The 18,960-nt window shown below is 38.3% G+C and overlaps 2 protein-coding genes across 2 annotated transcripts; both read left to right on the forward strand.

Moving 5' to 3' along the window:
- The first annotated feature begins 200 nt into the window (after positions 1 to 200).
- Positions 201 to 1,391, forward strand: LOC137813975 (uncharacterized). Its single transcript, XM_068616482.1, has 2 exons — positions 201 to 430; positions 566 to 1,391. Exons 1-2 carry the CDS (start codon positions 281 to 283, stop codon positions 1,205 to 1,207), a joined length of 792 nt encoding a protein of 263 aa, XP_068472583.1. The 5' UTR covers positions 201 to 280; the 3' UTR covers positions 1,208 to 1,391.
- A 12,670-nt stretch (positions 1,392 to 14,061) lies between these two features.
- LOC137813976 (uncharacterized) lies at positions 14,062 to 15,382 on the forward strand. The gene is made up of 2 exons (XM_068616483.1): positions 14,062 to 14,429; positions 14,565 to 15,382. The coding sequence occupies exons 1-2, from the start codon at positions 14,280 to 14,282 to the stop codon at positions 15,198 to 15,200; spliced, it is 786 nt and encodes a 261-aa protein (XP_068472584.1). The 5' UTR covers positions 14,062 to 14,279; the 3' UTR covers positions 15,201 to 15,382.
- Positions 15,383 to 18,960: the final 3,578 nt, after the last annotated feature.

An 18,960-nucleotide genomic window follows, 5' to 3' on the forward strand; every position in this document is an offset into this window, starting at 1 on the left:
ATATATTTAAGTGTTATTTATGTAATTGTTTTACTTTATAGTTTCTGGTGTGAAAATAATGATTTTTTCATTCGATGCAACTATTTATCTCTCTCTTTTAATTCCAAGAGATCATTGCAATGTTTAAAAAACAAAATATCTGAATGTCATCTATTTTTATCGGTAATAGTCCTTTTTTTTCACTTTCACTCTTATGTATTTATTTATATATTTATCTTTGTATACACAGAAACGCAAGAGTATTATTGAGAAGAAATTGGAAAGCTAAGATAAAAGAGAAATGGCAGATCTATTTGTGAAGCAGGCAAAAGAATATGCAGATGCAAGACCAAGTTATCCTCCACAGCTCTTCCAATTCATTGCTTCAAAGACTCCCTCTCACAACCTTGCTTGGGATGTTGGCACTGGAAGTGGCCAGGCTGCCAAATCTGTATCTTCACTTTCTTCTCCTTATTTTTCTTCACTTTCCCTCTCTGTCAATTCTTCACTTTCCACTTCCATCAACATTTCTTTCTCAATTTCGACAAACACATGTATCGAAAGTAAATTTTATGTTTCATTTCAGTTAAGTGTGATATACGAGAAGGTGATAGCGACGGATGCTAGTGCCAAGCAACTTGAATTTGCAGTGAAGATTTGTAACGTGAGATACCAACACACTCCTCCAATCATGTCAATGGCTGAACTTGAAGAAATGGTGGCATCTGAGGGAAGCGTAGACCTTGTAACCATGGCCCAATCCCTGCACTGGTTTGACATGCCAACCTTGTACCGACAAGTGAAATGGGTGCTGAAGAAGCCTCATGGAGTGATTGCTGCATGGTGCTACTATTTGCCAAGAGTTTGTGATGAAGTAGACACAGTCCTTGATGAATTCTATTCCAGTGAGGTAGGCCCTTATTGGAACCCTGCAGGAAAATTGATTCATAAGCTTTATAGAAGAATTGATTTTCCATTTGAACCTGTGGAGGGTGCTGATCACACAGGACCCTTTGAGTTTGTGACAGAGACTTTGATGAATTTGGATGATTTATTTACTTACATAAAATCATGGTCAGCATATCAGACGGCTAAGGGGAAGGGAGTGGAGCTTCTTGGGGAGGATGTAGTTCAAAAATTCAAGTTTTCTTGGGGAGAAGATGGTAAACGAGTTGTGAGGTTTCCAATTGATTTGAGAATGGGAAAAGTTGGCAGAGAAATATTTTGATTTAATTACTTTATTCGTTTTTATATTTGTGGTTAATATCTTATTCCTTCTTATATTTTTGGTTAATATTCAATTTAGTACCGTGGTTTTCTAAAAAAATCAATTTGATCATTTTGTTTTTTAAAATATATTTAACTTGATTTTTTTCGTTAAGTCCCACCTTAGGTGTCAAGTGTTACTTATGTGGCAGAAAGAGTGTTTATGTGACATAAAGAAATGTGTATGTGAAGAAAGAAATGAGATTGAGAGTTATTATTATTATTATTATTATTATTATTATTATTATTATTATTATTATTATTATTATTGTTGTTGTTGTTGTTGTTGTTGTTGTTGTTATTTTTGTTATTATTATTGTTATTATTATTATTATTAATAATAATAACTCTCAATCTCACCTCTCTCTCCCCACATAAACATCTCTCTCGGTCCCATAAACACACTCTCTCCGCCACATTAACACATTTCTGCCATATAAGTAACATATGACGTTGTACGTTGGAACTTAACGGAAATGACCAATTTGGATACGTTTTAAAAAACATAGGACCCAAATTGATTTTTTAAAAATCACTGTACTAAATTGAATATTGACCCCAAATATAAGGACAAATAAGATAATTAAATCAAATATTTTATATGTAAGAAGGCTAGAAAGCATATCTTAGATCAATTAAATATATCTACAATCATCTTATATGTTTTAAGAACTCTTCACACTCAAAGGGCCTACTTATAGTTTCATGTGGTCAAATTCTTAATAAATCAATTAATATTTCATTTTTGGGTTGATTAAAGATTTTATTTATTTAATTTTAATCGTGTGAAACAAATTAAGTAATACCCTTTCATAAATATCAGGATTTAAAGTAATAATTGAGATATATGTAAATAAATTTTTTGAATATTTCAAAGAATAATCACTTTGAGGTTTTAATTGATTATTGAGATATATGTAAGAATTATATTAGATTAAAAATAAAATTAAAAAATTGTAATTATAATTTTAACATGCATTTATTTATTTTGATTGTTGTAGGGTGATAGGCCTGGACCCAACTAAATAATGAGTGAATCGGTTTTCGAATCACAAGGCAATATGATGTTACTTTGGCATATGTTAGGGATTTCAGAATTGACTTGTACTGACCAGTGCTCAGTTCTCGGTAGTATTTTCGTATGCTCGGTTCTTTTTGCGTCGCGAGAGGCCTGCTCGGTAACTGGGCCTAAGTAAACCTGTACCGATGACCTTGGTCAGGTTGGGCCCAGAGCGACCCAGGGCGCATGATGGGTACGCAAAGTAATTTCATTGATGAACCCGTTTAAAACATATATTTGTGTGGTAGATATTGTTGAATCAAGTGTGTTCAAGCTTTGAAGAATCCAAATCCTTTGAAGTTTGATGGAAGGCTGGATGTGCTTGTTGTTGATAAGGTGTTTTAGAATAGGATCTGGGGTAGATTATCTGTGTAAATCCACTCTTGATTGAATCCAAAGCTTAGGCATTCTTAAACCTTTTAATTGAAAGTGTTTTTCAAACTAAGTGAAAAACAACCTGTTGTTTTGTCGAATCAATCGATTGTTTTATACTTAGGTGTTTTGAGAAAGGTTGAAAACTGTTTTTGATGGTTGACTTGCTGTCAAACCAAAACAACCGATTGATTCGAGCATTCAACCGATTGTTTGTTTTGGGACCATAACAGAAAACTGTTTTGTGCTTTGACTAAGCTTTAAATGATTTTATAACTGAATACGCTCCAGTTTTAAATGCTTTGACCAGTCTTTGAAAGCAATAAATAGTTTGTTCAGATTATGTAACAAACAAGATCTGAGATTTAATCAAAGAAAAACAAATTTGAGTTTTTCACTGATTTTGCTTTTGAAGAGTTGAAGATTACTTTGAGATTGCTTTGATCAAGAGAGTGTGGAATAGGATTTTCAACTTGTATTGATTTCAGATCTTTCTGTAACAAGTGTAATCCTTTTGTACTTTGTGAAAACTCTGTGTGTGAAGCTGAGAAGTGTTGTGTGCTCTTGAGGTTGTCAAGATCAGCATTCTTGGTGGTGTTTATGCTGAGCCAAAGGAAGTGTGTGTCTTGAGGGGATCAAGGTCACTTCTTTGGTGGTGTTGTAAGTAATCTAGGTTTGGTTACTTAGTGGATTCCCCAGTGGTTTCTGGGAAGACTGGATGTAGCTCTTGGTTTAAGAGTGAACCAGTATAAACCTGTGTGTGCAATCTCTCTATCCCTTGAACTCTTTAATTTCAGTTTATATTTGTGAACTGGTATAAACAACCGATTGTTTCTACGAAACAACCGATTGTTTTTCTGGTGCTGTGCTAAATTGCTTTGTGTTTTTGACAAACTGAATTATGAATCAAGTTTTCTTAAAGGAATTTCATTCTAGACTAAAAAGTTTGTGAAAACCCTCTTTAAACCATTCACCCCCCCTCTAGTTTAAAGTCATGCATTCTAACAGATATAACCTTGTTACTATTGTTAGTATGTGGAATATTTTCTCTGTTACGTATCTATTGCATGTTTCTGTTGCATATTTGTTACACGTGGCACATTGTTATTAACCCTAAGTAGATAGGGAGATGCATTGATAACAAAATATTGGCCTACTATTTTGCACCTGAAGATCATTGGTACCCGTGACAGGTGGTTTTTCTGTTACTTTAACGTGCTGGAATATTTTCAGTTAAGATTTACTTATCTCCAGGAGAATGGTTCCATGTGGCATATACATCGATAAAAGGAGAGTAAGTCTCTAGGAAAAGGTACGCTGTTTTTGCACATTGAACTAAATTGTTACTTTTGGTGAGCCCTAGCTAACTTGATCGTCGGAGTGTAATCAATAGGTAGGGCGCCCTCTGTCTCAACGGAGCCCTATTTTTGCGCAACAAGGAGACGTGATTCTAATTCCAGAAGAGGCCAATCTAATCAACCAGCGACGCAATCAACCGGCAAGAACATTTGGTGCCTACCGTGGGGCCCGCTAAAACCTGATCCTATCCACACTTTGTTCAAGCTTGTAAACGAAGATGAGGAACGCAAGGCAAGTACCAGTGGTACAAGAAGGTACAGGCGAGGCTGCCACATTGCAACAACTTATGGAGACCATCACGGCACTCTAAGAAGAGCTACGCAAAACCAATAAGGATTTGCGACGAGACCGATGTATTCCGGGACAACGAGAGGCGAACCCGCCTGAGAGAGACTGTCCCGAACCTTTCTCGCAGGCTATCATGGACGAGCTAGTGTCCGCGCACTATGTGGCACCCAAGATTACCTTGACGGGGGTGGAAGACCCCGAAAGTCACCTCACTGCGTTCAATGCTCAGATGATAATCTCGGGTGGCTCAGACGTAGTGCGATGCAAGATGTTCATGGGTACCTTCACAGGCACGACCATACAGTGGTTCAACGACTGCCAGATGGACATATTTCCTATTTTGCCCAGTTCGCCAAGCTATTCCGAGAACAGTTTCATGCAAACCGGGTCAAACCCCCGGTGTTGTATGATGTCTTCAATGTGCGACAAAGGGAAGGGGAGACGTGAAAGATTACCTGAATCAGTTCTGGGATCTCATTGTAACACTTCGGACCCGCGACGAAAATGTCATGGTGTCTGCTTTCGAGCAAGGGGTCGCTTCGGGGTCGTTTTGTGACTCCCTTATAAGGAACCCAGCCGAAACCTTTTCTGAAATTGGGCGAAGAGGAGTCACTCACATCAATACTGAAGAAGCGTGTTAGCTAGGAATAATGGTTCGCATTCTCGGTTGGCTAAACCGAGAGAGCCAAGAAAGGCTCCTCGGCCTATGAGGGTTAACGAAACCTCAGCCGAGAAGAAGGCAAAAGCAAGAAAATACCCTTATCGGAAAGGAAAGTCCAAAGAAAGAGACAAAGAGGAAGAGATCCGCCCCAAATTCCGCATATCGTACAAGGAATTGATAGCTATACCCGCAGTAGCCGAGAAGTTGAAGTTTCCCCAAAAGGCTGATAGGAATTTGGGAGGAAGGAAAGACATCTGGTGTGAGTTTCACAAAGAATTCGGGCATGGTACCAAACGGTGCATGGCCTTAGGCTACCAATTGGCCAAGCTTTTGAAGGAAGGTCTCTTGAAAAATTAACTCGAAGTCAACGATAGAGAACGACAGGGGAAGCGATTCTGAGGGAGCCACCGCGTGAGATACCCATACATGTTGAGCTAAAAACGATCTCGGATGGGTTCTCGGGTGGAGGAAGCACGGCAGCCAAGCGTGATACTGCATCCCACCACCACAATAAACACTTTTTTTTTCACTCGTCGACAAAATATAAAACAATACTTTCATTTTTATCTTTCTTAAGAACGGTTTTGGTATTTTTAAATTTATGGAGGTGCCCCAAAAAATCCTCGAGGTGCAGGAAAAAGCTGTCCATACAAATTGGGGGCCTTCATGTACTATCGCACGTGAATTGTAAAAAGATTGGAGCGGCTAAATGCATCAAACATTATGACATTCATTGTATATCTGAATTATATACTTTTAAATATATATATATATATATATATATATTTTGGATTGAATAATTTGAAAGGTATTTTTATTTTATTAAAAAAATACATTTCTAAATCATAAAATATAGAATTTATTTTTTAAGGAGAAAATGATTTTTTGCTTAGAGAAATTATGGAGGTTGATGAAACAGCCTAGAAATGCATGCATGCTAAAAGTGAATGCAAATGATACATGAATGTGTAAGAGTGGAGGAGGATTTTTAAGAAGAAAAGAGAGAAAAACAGGTAACAAAGAAAGCATAAAAGGGCGTCCCCACACACATATATATTTTCCTTAAATACCCTCTTTGCAACTTCCACCGTGATTCCAATGTCATTAATGTATTTTTATCGACTCACAGTGTGTTAGAACAGTATGAACTCACAGTGTTAGAAGAGTATGAAAATCAAGTAATTATAACAAAGCTGAAGATAATGATGATGACACATAACATCTGTCACCTCCTTACACGAGCTAAACCACCTTTAACCCAATCAATGACTCATGATTTTGGATTAAACGTCTGTTTCATGGTTTGAACAAAATTCCACTTTGACCCAACGAATACAAACATACACACATGGTGATTCCCAAAGTTAAAATTAGGTCATTTAATAAGATTGGACTCAGAAAAAAAACATTAGATCATATCGAATTCCTATTTTCAATAAAAAAAAGCATCAATCTATTGAATACTTTTTTATATCAGCAAAGAATTAATTTAATTAAAACTGGGACACTTTAGGGGTGTCCCAACCCGTATACAAAAAGTGCTTATAGCAACAAACATATATAACTTATAGTTAAAGCTACAAATGGCTTCTACCGTCCTAGACCATTTGCTGCCCAAAATACTTTACACTTCGGCATAATGGGGAAGCACAATCCCCCTCTTCCATTCCTTCCAATACTAGATTACCCATAAGCATGGCCTATTTAAGATATCACCAAAACCGGGGATCACAAATTGCACACATTTTCATTCCTTCGTATCCAGAACCTTCCCCATAAAACCTGTTTTCCATCCACAGCGAGTGCATCCGTTATCTTTCCCTGTTGTGATATATAACCGTGTATGAGTGTGGCGCACCTATTAACCTTTCTCCATTCCATTCCTTATCTGCACTATACCGAGCCGAACCTACACCTAGGAGCTCCTCGATTCCAGCTTGCACCGAACTCAGACTTTGCAGTGCCATCATCGAAACTGGCCAAGGCCATTTCACCATAGCACCTATAATCCACAACTCCAAACTTCATAGTCCCTGCTAACAACTAATGCAACCATCTGCTGCACCTCCTCATTACTTTCTCAGCCGTTTTGGTTTATGGTCCATGCCTTATGGTATTTTACAGCTTTCCATACTTTCAATGTTCTTTGGACCGTGCCTTCCTGCTTCCCTTTGATGTGTTTAGACCCATGTCCATCACTAGCTAGTAAAAACTCCCCTCTGCCCCAAGGTAGCCTTGTCTTCCTAACCGCCTCACACCAGCTGTTCTTCACCTTCATTTCTGCAGTTCCTTACCACTCCAGTACTGGTCCAAAATGTCAATCAACACCATAGCCGCTCTTCTAGTTCTGCTTCCTATTGCTACCTGCATATTGGAGCTCCCCTATTTACGTCCCAGAACATTCAGAGCCAACCTACCCCCCTTGACCCCTTTGCTGGACATGAAAAACTATTTAACACTCTTTATACAGCTACCCGGGTTAATTATCCAATCTGAGAAGGAGTAATTAAAGGAGTTGGTTCTGTGTTTTAGCCAGGACCAGGATTTTAGCTGCGCCAGCTGGATCATCTCCTCTGCATCCACAACACCTTGTTTGTACAGGATGGAGTTTCTCTGGTCCCAGATACCTCTTATAATCACTGCCCAGATACCTTTCCACACTAAGATCTGTTTTCCACTGGCCTGAGTACAAAGAAAACTCTCAAAATGGGATTGAATCTCGTTATTTTGTACTAACACAATTCCCAACCACTTTTGGCACAGGGACCAAACATGCTGCGCAACCTCACATTCAATGAATAGATGCTCTGCTGATTCCTCCATATTCCTACACAGAACACAGACTGTGGATTCCATCTGCACACCTCTTCTCACTAGGGCCTCTCGTGTTGGAATTCTGTCTATGAGTACTCTCCACGCTGTTACTAGCACATTAGGGAATGCTGTGGCTTTCCAGAGGAGCTCAAAAATCACGTGTTGTGACCCTCTTAGATGTTTGCCTAAGCAAAGGTAGGCTGAGCTCACCGTGTACCTCTCTAGCTCCTCCTCCCCCCACACTAGGATGTCATTTACATGTCTCTTCACTTCAGATCCTGAAATTCTTTCTCTAAGATTTCTCTCCATCTCAGATTCCCACTCAAATCTCTCCCTCCTCCATTGTAGCCTCCAATGCCATTCGGATCCCTCCCACTCTCCAGCTTCCTCTAGTTTTTCCTCCTGATTCGCCACTAAGGAATACAATCTTGGGAAATCAGTTTTAAGACTTGTATTACCATTCCACACATCCTCCCAAAACCTAATCTTATCCCCCTTTCCTAATTTCCATCGTAGCTCTTCTTTGAACCAACCTTCGCCTTCTCCCTCTATACATATCTTCTTTAAATCTCTCCACCACCATGACTGATATTTTACTGGAATCTGTGTCTCCTGTGGCTGCAAACCATATTTTGAAGTAAACACCTCCTTCCACTTCCCTGGCTCTTGTGAGATAAGCCGCCATTTCCATTTTGCTACAAGGGCAAAATTCAGCTTTCTAATATCCTTGATTCCCAGTCCTCCATCTTCCTTCTGCTTGCACACCTCTCCCCAACTTACCCATGAAATCGGCCTGGTCTCTTTTCCCCATCCCCAGAGAAATTTTCTCTGAATACTAATAATGCTTTTGTAGACCGATTCTGGGGCTTTGAATACGGACAGATAAAAGAGGGGTATTGCAGTGAGCACGGACTTAATTACGCAGATCCTTCCTGCCAAGGACATAAACCTCCCCTTCCACATACTTAATCTGGCCTTCAGCTTTTCCACTACAGGTTTCCAAAACGTTTCTTTCCTTGGGTTTCCTCCTACTTCTATTCCCAAGTACTTAAACGGGTAACCCATCTGACCACAATTTAAGAGTTTTGAGTAGCATCGAAGACTCGAGTTGTCAACATTAAAGCCTACCAGACTTGATTTGTGGAAGTTAATTTTCAGCCCAGACGCTATTTCAAAACCCCTTAAAATTGCCTTCATACTTACCACATTACTCCATGAGTCCTCGCAGAAAAAAAGGGTGTCATCCGCATACTGCAGAAAGCTCACAACTACCTCCTTACTTCCAATCTTTATCCCCGCCAAAAGGTTGGTTTTTAACGCCTGCCTGACTAGCCCAGCAAGACCTTCAGCCACAACTGTGAAGAGGAACGGTGCTAAGGGATCTCCCTGTCTCAAGCCTCTTGTCGGTCTGAATTCTTCAGTTGGACTCCCGTTGACTAGGACAGACACTGTGGCTGACTCCATACATCCTCTAATCCACTGAATCCAGGTCTTGTGAAAACCCATCCTATGAAGCATATCATACATGTACTCCCACCTTACCGAGTCATACGCTTTTTCAAAATCAACTTTCAAGCACAACCCGCTTCTCCCCTTCCTTCTAAGATCCTCAATCACCTCGTTTGCCAGTATCACACTATCTGTGAGACCCCTATCCTTAATAAAAGCAGATTGGCTCTCATCTATTAAATTCGGTAGCACTTTCTTTAACCTTCCTGCTAATACCTTAGCAATGACTTTATAAATAGCGCCCACTAAGGATATGGGTCTGAACTGATCGAGCTTGCAAGGATCCTTAACTTTTGGAACTAATGCTATGAACGAAGCATTGCACCCCTTGGGAATACATCCTGTTTTATAGAATTCCGCTACTGCAGCTACAAAATCAGCCTTTAAGTACTTCCAACTTTTCTTGATAAAGTTAAAATTGAAACCATCCGGACCTGGACTTTTTGAGCCTTCACATTGCCACACCGCATCCTTAATTTCTTCCTCAGAGAAGGTCTCTATCATTCGCAAGCTGTCTTCTTTAGCAAGGGTTTTAAAATCTACCTCATCAAGTCTCACCCCAAAATCCTTCGTTGCTTTAAATCTATTTTCAAAGATCCTTTTAGCTTCTCTTCGAACAGTACTAGGCTCCTCGCACCATAGGCCTCCTACCTCTACCCCTTTGACTTCATTTCTTAGTCTTCTCCACCTAAGATTTGAGTGGAAAAACCTAGAGCAAGAGTCACCAAATTTGAACCAGCTTGTCCTAGCCTTTTGACGGATAAGAGAGTCTAGCTTGTTATCCGTCTCCCAAAGCCTTCTAACCAGATCTGTTCTAGCTTGTTTCTGACTTTCCCCCAATTGGCCGTTACAATCTTGACCGTCAAGTGTCTCCATTTCCTGCATTATAGAGCTCTTGATCAAGTCCAAGTTTCCAAACACGTCCCTATTCCAGACTTTCAGATCCATCTTCAGAAGTTTAAGCTTTTCCTTGAGCCCTTTAACTGCACCTCCTTCGGTTGAATATGACTTCCACTTTTCCTCCACCATTTCAGCAAAGCCTTTTTCCGAAAGCCATGCATCTAACGACCTAAAGGGCTTGGGACCCCAGTCCTTGTCCAGGCATTTAATCAGCAAAGCACAATGGTCTGAGACCTCCCTTCTTTGAACATACTGCTTGCAGGTAGGCCAACACTGTAGCCACTCCTCTGTTACAAGAGCTCTATCAATCCTACTCTTTGCTGTTCCATTTGCTTTGAACCACGTGAACTTTTTCCAAACAATGGGCAAATCCATCAGTAGATTTGTCTCTAGAAACCCATTAAACTCCTTCATCTCTTTTATAAAGTCTCCCCTATCCATCCCTTGTCTTTCTGCTCGTCTTCTTATTGCATTAAAATCCCCGCAGACGCACCACATCCCAATCTGTGAATTTGCTTTACACTTGGTCAATTCCTCCCAGAGAGCTTTCTTCTCTTTTAAAGTGCATGCTGCGTAGACATTAACCACACAGCACCTCCGAGATGATTTCCCATGCAGACCCATGACAGCTATGTACCCTTTCCCCATTGAATGACTTTCATACTGAAACACATCTTTATGCCACAAGGAGAGAAGACTTCCTCTACCACTCTCCCCTCCATTATGGATCCAACCAATATTGTTATCCCCCCAAATAGAAAAGCACCTAGCATCCGTTATATCTGTAGTTTTTGTTTCCTGTAAGCACATGAATTCCACTCCCTCCTTCGAAATACACCTTCTCAGATAACGTACTTTTGTTCCTCCCCCCATACCTCTAATATTCAGGTTAAAAATCAGCATCTAAATCTCTTTGTCTACCCCACTCTGCATTATTCTTCTCTTCCTGATCTCTATCTTCCATTGTGTTAAATTCTTGAACCACCTCATCTTCCTCTCCCCTGCAGGCTAACCCAAACTGTTTTCCAACTTCCCAAAGGTTATCTGACTCCTCCCTACTTCCTAGACTCAAGACTCTAGCATTACATAACAATATGTCCCCATCAGAAATTGATGCTGAGAACGTACCTTCTCTGTTCACCAAGTCATTCTTCTTCTGGAAGAGTTTCTCGCTCAATCGAGCAGAACGCCTAGGAAAGGTATTTGCGTCCCCCAGCTCTCGAAGTGCTTTTTGTTTTCGTGGTTGGGTTTTGGTTGTAGTACCTGTTTCTGCCACCTCTTCTTCCGACAAACCATGCTCCGTCATCCCTTCTTGATTTATCCCAGCAGCACAATGCCCCTCCTGATTGTGATTTGGTTCAAGATGGCGGCTCTCACTTCCACTTCCCGCTTCCACTCGACATAATGTTTCAGGATTTCCCTCATGACGTTGTTCTTCATCTCCCTTTGACTTAATCGCCCTTCCAGGTGTTTGTTCTGCTTCCTTCTGTGTAAGGTTCAATCTTTCCTCACTCCCTATTCCCGTATGGGCCTTTCTCTCAACATTTTGGCCCAGACGCATATTGGGCTTTGTATGCGTATTTGTGCTTTCTAATTCCACCACTAACCTAGCCAGCTCAGCATGCCCACAAAGGTGACTTTGCAAAAGCATATTATCCTGTGCCAACTGAGATATTAAAGTTGCTTCCTCCTTTCCCTCAATTTCCTCTTCAATGTAAACCTTGTTTACTTTATTCTGCCCCTTATTCCCATTCGTAACAGATACCCGAGATAGGGAAACGTTTGTCGTATTGTCATTGGGGTCTTTGCCCTCCTCCTCCTTCTCCTCCGTCTCCTCCGGTTGCCGAACCCTCCGTCCACTCAAGCCCTCCTCCTCACCGTCAAAACCCGGGGTATCCGACTCCTCTACATAAGTCTCTGAGGATGAGACGCTATCCGTGGTCTCCAGATAATGTCGATGACACATACACTGCCCTTCGAGTCTAATGGGTTGTTCTTCTTCGACATAAACGGACACCTCCAGGCCATTAATCAGCATATTCTTAACCATTCTGGCATTATGGTTTTTGCGTAGGCGAACTTTGAGTCTTACATACTCCAAGTTTTCCCACTTGACCGTTGCTTCATCAATAGACACTAGCGACGCTTCCTCTCCAACTATTTTTGAGAAGCAATCCTTGGTCCACAACTGTAGAGGCAGACCATAACAGCGTACCCATACTACTCTGTGCTCTGCAGCATACTCCTCCGTCCATGGCTCAATATTTTGAAACACACTCCCAAACCACACCTTATTGAGGTCTATGACCTCCTTCATATTCACCCCTTCTCGTGGAGTCAGGAGAGCAAGATTATCTCCCAGGGATCTAACACGAACTAAGCTCATACCCCCTTTAATAAATTCGTCGTCTAGTTCGTCAGAGCTTATTTCTTCCCTTAACTGCCCTACCATACTGTACGCCATCCATGGTAAGACTTTCTTCTCAGCGGTAAAGGTTGACCCCTCCCATCTTCTTTGGTCATTACCTTTGGTAGCATCTGCATATGACTTGCTCCCTGCCTTCACTCTCCATACCTCTGTTTTCCTCTTCTGACCGCTGTTTGACAATGGCTCCTCCTGCATTTTCCTGTACCTCATTCCCTGCTCTTTATGGTACTCATTGGTTTCACTCCCCTGACCTTTAGCTTCCAGTTCGCTTCTCCTATATTTCGGAACGTTTACATGTAGTTTTTTGTTGCCTATGTAAATCTGGTCCAGGTCCTTCTCCAGCCTCCCCACATTCCTGACTTCAAAGAAACGGACGAACCCGAACCTTCTTCCCCATTTGTTAAGCCTTCTTGAAATAAACACTTCTTTAACCCTAGCCCACCTTCTAAAAATCTTGATCATGTCCAGCTCCCCATACCCATATGGGAAATTTGCAAAGAAAAACGTCGTGAAACCATTTGAGTGTCCGTAGGCGTGTTGATTACTACCAGATCCTCTGCGTTCTCCTTGCCTCACCATCTAAGCAAATTAAGTGTTATTAGAAGTTTATCAATCTATTGAATACTAAATAATTTTTTTAAACATATATAAGGAACTATTTCTAATATTACTTACCCATTATAAAATAGATTTTCAATTAGAAATAAGGACTTTTTGTGTGTAAGTGAAGAAATAAAACGAAATCTACTAAAATAATTTAAGAATTCATATTTTTTTCATCATTAGAGATTAATGACTATTTTAATCTTATATAAAAAAAAATCCAAAGTAAGTCCTTGGACGCGCTTTAATGCCCGAAACCACATTTTTTACTATCAAATTTCTTGCAACTTAATTGTACTAGGAACAAAGTTATGTTGAAACTTATGGGCCTAGCCACCTAGGACCTAATTTTTTTTTTCGTGTTCTTATTTTAATTTTAAAATTTTAAACATATACGATAAATTTATCCGAGGGTAATTGTTCTATTTAGTATGGTTCACTTATTTATGTAATTTTTTTACCAAATATTTTATTTTATTGTTTTTGATGTGAAAATAATGATTTTTTTTCATTCGATACAAATATTTATTTTCTTTTAAGACATTTCTTCCAAAAGAGATCATTGCAATGTTTAAAAACCAAAATATACGAGTCTCATCTATTTTTATCTGTAATAGTCTCTTCTTCTTTTTTTCATTTTTCACGGTTATATATTTATTTTTTGTCTTCCATGTGTCATTCTTGGAAGTAATTTCGTTCTATTAAGTGGGCCTGGTCTAAACTCGAATCACTGTCTCAAACAGCTTTTATTTGGATCAATCAAACTATGAACAAGTGGTGGTCCCCAATTAAGAAAATGAGAATAATTTGCAGAGAGGTCTTGAAAGAGAGTTGCAATTTCATAGAAATTTCTCTCCTCCACGTTCACTGCTCTATGGCCAATCAACTTTATGCAGAAGAATCGAAATTGAAATTGTTTTTGTATACCATTCATCATTCGGGGGAGGCGATGACACATTGTTTATATATATTTATCTTTGTATACACACAAACACAAGACTATTACTGAGAAGAAATTGGAAAGCTAAGATAAAAGAGAAATGGCAGATCTATTTGTGAAGCAGGCAAAAGAGTATGCAGATGCAAGACCAAGTTATCCTCCACAGCTCTTCCAATTCATTGCTTCAAAGACTCCCTCTCACAGCCTTGCTTGGGATGTTGGCACTGGAAGTGGCCAGGCTGCCAAATCTGTATCTTCACTTTCTTCTCCTTAATTTTCTTCACTTTCCCTCTCTGTAAATTCTTCACTTTCCACTTCCATCCACATTTCTTTCTCAATTTCCACAAACACATGTGTCGAAAGTAAATTTTATGTTTCATTTCAGTTAAGTGTGATATACGAGAAGGTGATAGCGACGGATGCTAGTGCCAAGCAACTTGAATTTGCAGTGAAGATTTGTAACGTGAGATACCAACACACTCCTCCAATCATGTCAATGGCTGAACTTGAAGAAATGGTGGCATCTGAGGGAAGCGTAGACCTTGTGACCATAGCCCAATCCCTGCACTGGTTTGACATGCCAACCTTCTACCAACAAGTGAAATGGATCCTGAAGAAGCCTCATGGAGTGATTGCTGCATGGTGCTACTATTTGCCAAGAGTTTGTGATGAAGTAGACACAGTCCTTGATGAATTCTATTCCAGTGAAGTAGGCCCTTATTGGGACCCTGCACGAAAATTGGTTGATAAGCTTTATGGAAGCATTGATTTTCCATTTGAACCTGTGGAGGGTGCTGATCACACAGGACCCTTTGAGTTTGTGACAGAGACTTTGATGAATTTGGATGATTTCTTTACTTACATAAAATCATGGTCAGCATATCAGACGGCTAAGGAGAAGGGAGTGGAGCTTCTTGCGGAGGAAGTAGTTCAAAAATTCAAGCTTTCTTGGGGAGAAGATGCTAAAAGAGTTGCCAGGTTTCCAATTTATTTGAGGATGGGAAAAGTTGGGGATGCCTAGAAATATTTTATATGTAAGAAGGCCAGAAAGCAGATCTTAGATCAAGAAAGCAGATCTTAGATCAATTAAATCTATCTAGAATTATGTTGTATGTTTTAAGAGTTGCCCGCACTCGCAGGGAGTACTTATTGTTTCATGAAGTGAAATTCTTAATAAATCAATTAAAGATTTGATTTATTTAATTTTAATTGTGTGAAACAAATTAAGTAATACCCTTTCATAAATATTGAGATTTAAATTTGTTAAGGATATGTATAATATACTCTTGCTCAGTCGCTTACCTAACTTTGTCTTTATGTGGTATATAATACTCATTACTTATTTACTCAAGATATCGTGAATAATATTTAGTTTCTTTTGCTTATTGGGTGTCTTTTCCTCTCTCTTTACACGGTATCACAAGTTTGTAATTTTTTTCCCACAATGTCCTCTTTTTCTTCTCGTTCCTCTATCCAGACCAATTCTTCTTCAAACTCTTTCACTCAACTCCATACTTTCTTCACCCCTTTAAATCTAAAATTCAATGATGACAATTTTCTTGTTTGGCGCATCAAGTTCTTGTCCAGGTTGAAGGTCTTAATCTTCTTCGGTTATTGGAGTCCTCTGTTACTCCTCCACAACATCTCTCCACTGATACGTCAACTATAAATCCTTCATTTCTTTTGCATCGACAACAAGATAATCTTCTCGTTGCCTGGCTTTTGACTTCCATGTTTACTTTTCACCTCACCCAAATGGTTGGCCTGCATTTCGTTCATCTCATATGGGATAAGTTGAACGTTTACCTCACACACTCGTGCCAAGATTCATAAACTCAAGTTTTAATTCAAATCTCAAAAACATGATCGTACAATCTCAACATATCTTCTTGACATCAAAAGAGTGGTTAACTCTCTTGCTTCCTATGAAGATCATCTCGCAACGTCATTTTCGATGGTTTACCGAAGGAGTACGACAACTTCATCATTTCCATCACATCTCTTCTTGATCCATATATCGTTGAAGACATTGAGACTCTGCTTTTGGCTTAAGAATATTGTTTTGAAAAACACAAGTTTCTTGATCCTTCTCTTGCACAAGCTAATCTTACCTCTACCAACTTGGGTCATACGTCATCTTCGAAACCTTTCTTTCGTGGAAACTCTTCTCGTGGTGGTCGTGGTTCTTCGCAAATGTATTCTAACAACAAAAGACAATTTCTCCCCCAAAAGTTTGTGGTCTGGTTATGTTTTCTTTCCGTCTTAATAATCTCGTGTTCAATGTCAATTATGCTTCAAATTTGGACACACTACGCTACACTGTTGGACACGGTCTGACCTAGGTCTTTTCTCTAAAATTTCTACTAATACTTCCTTTTTTTTAGCCCACTATCAATGCATCTAAACCGTCCATTTAAGGCACACCCTCCACGACCAATGATCCCATGTGGTACCCTGATACTAGAGCTACACATCACATAACGCATAACTCTTCTGTTTCTCCAAGAAACAAAACTACACTAGTAATGATACTGTCCAACTTGGCAATGACTCAGGTATGCCTATTCGTAACATTGGATCTGTGTCTTGATAAGTGTCTAATTTCAGTAATATTTCATATTAAAATATAGACACTTATGAAGATTTATTGCTAATTTACATATAAAATAATCCCTAATTTATGAATTTATACCTTTTTACATTTTTATGAGCTTTATTTGAATAAGAACATTTTATTTCCAAATTTGGTGTTAATTGCAGATTTCTAGGGAAGATTGAAGATTTGGAATAAAGGAGAATAATTTGAGCTGAAAAGATAAAGCCGGAAGGTCCCAGAATGGAAAAAGATGCAAAGAAAGATTGAGCCTTTTTTATGTTTTATCATTTAACCCATTAGCGCGACACAGGAAGCAACCTAACCCTAGAAAACTAGGATAAATAGAGGGCTAGAGGTTCAACCCTAGTGTGCCAGATTGAGAGGAAAACACCACAGAGTGAATTGTAACCCAATTGGGAGAATGGAAGGTGCTAGAAGTATGTGTGGCTAATTCTACCATTTTGGATTGAGAGTAATATGCTCAAACTCTTATGTATTGAGGTGATATCTTACATATTAATATTCAGTTTTTGATTGATTATTGGTATTGTTGTTTTACTTTTAACTTTCCGTGACAAATTGAGAATCTTAAATCTAATCGAGAGGTATTTTTAGGGTTCAGACCTAAACATCAATACTTAACATATTTGAGTGCTAAAGATAGACTTGAAATGTTAATTGCCATTAACGTCTGATTGTGATTTCTAAGTTGTTTTTATAAGTATGCGAGAGATCGATATTTAGGAAACATTCTTAAGAATTTTATATGCGAGAGATTGATATAAATGAATTTTCTACGTGCATCAATTTCACTAAAAGAACTCAATATTAACATGCTAATCAAAATATATGAGAGTGGGAGAGATGAAACTTAATCCCTATTTTTCTAATTGAAGCAACTAATTATTTGTTTGTTTTCTTATTGATCAGTGCCAACATCATCACTTCAAACTCCTTTTATTGTTCTGTTGTTATATTTAGCGAATATTGTACTCGATAATTCACTGTTCCTTGTGGGATCGATATCCGTCCTTAGAGACAATTATTACTTCTGAAAAACGCGGTGCACTTGCCGTAAAAAGTCATCACGTCTCTTTTCAATAATTTTTCTATTCATTTCTTCCAACTTAATAATCTTTTACATGTTCCATCTATTAACAATAATCTTTTGAGTGTTTCTCAGTTTGCTTGTGACAATGGGTTTACTTTGAATTCTTCCTTAATCATTGTTTTGTCAAAAATCAGGTTATAAAGGAGACCATTCTCTAATGACAAATATGTGATGGTCTTTACGTTTTTCCTAGTTTAGAATGTCCTGTATATCCTTCTCCTTCTGTTAACACTACTTCTTACAATAGTGTTGTGAATGCTTATGAACTTTGGCATAGACGCCTTGGTCATGCTTCGTCTAAAATTGTTCATCATGTTATGCATCTAAAGGATATTCCCTATAATACAAATGTTTCCTTTTGTAACTCTTGTGTTAGAGCTAAGGTTTATCAACTTCTTTTTACACATTGTTTACACTGCTCCACTCCAATTGGTGTTTGTTGATATCTGGGTCCTTCTCATACTGCATCCACAAATGGTTCTTTGTATTATATTGCTTTCCTTAATGATTTTTCTCGGTATACTATATCTTATCTCATATAAATCGCAAGCCATTTATGTGTTTTTGCAATTCAAAAAGTTTGTGGAAAAACAAATTGGGTGTTTATAAAATGTTTGAAAAGTGACAATGCAAAATAGTTTTTATCTTTTATCAAAGTTTTATGTTCATATGGCACTATACCAGATATGTTCTTTTGTCCACACACTCAGGAGCAAAATGGCTCCATTGAACACAAACAAACTGTAGTAGGCGGAACTCGAAGCCAAGTTCCTTAAGTGACCAAAAAAGCTTTAAGCACTATACCAAACATGTTATTTTGTCATATTATGATTTTTATTATACTTATTTTTATTATTATTAATATTATTAAATATTGTTAATATTATTAAATATTGTTAATATTATTAAATATTGTTAATATTATTAAATATTGTTAATATTATTAATATTATTGATATTATTAATATTATTGATATTATTAAATATTATTGATATTATTAAATATTATTGATATTATAAAAATTATTAATATTATTAAATATTGTTAATATTATTAAATATTATTAATATTAT

Source organism: Phaseolus vulgaris, chromosome 1 (assembly GCF_000499845.2).
Source record: "Phaseolus vulgaris cultivar G19833 chromosome 1, P. vulgaris v2.0, whole genome shotgun sequence".
In the NCBI taxonomy this organism is placed as follows: Eukaryota; Viridiplantae; Streptophyta; class Magnoliopsida; order Fabales; family Fabaceae; genus Phaseolus; species Phaseolus vulgaris.

Coding starts and splice junctions, on each gene's coding strand:
- LOC137813975 (XM_068616482.1), top strand. CDS start 281: ATGGCAGATCTATTTGTGAAGCAGGCAAAAGAATATGCAGATGCAAGA. Junction 431..565: donor GTGGCCAGGCTGCCAAATCT/GTATCTTCACTT, acceptor GTTTCATTTCAG/TTAAGTGTGATATACGAGAA.
- LOC137813976 (XM_068616483.1), top strand. CDS start 14,280: ATGGCAGATCTATTTGTGAAGCAGGCAAAAGAGTATGCAGATGCAAGA. Junction 14,430..14,564: donor GTGGCCAGGCTGCCAAATCT/GTATCTTCACTT, acceptor GTTTCATTTCAG/TTAAGTGTGATATACGAGAA.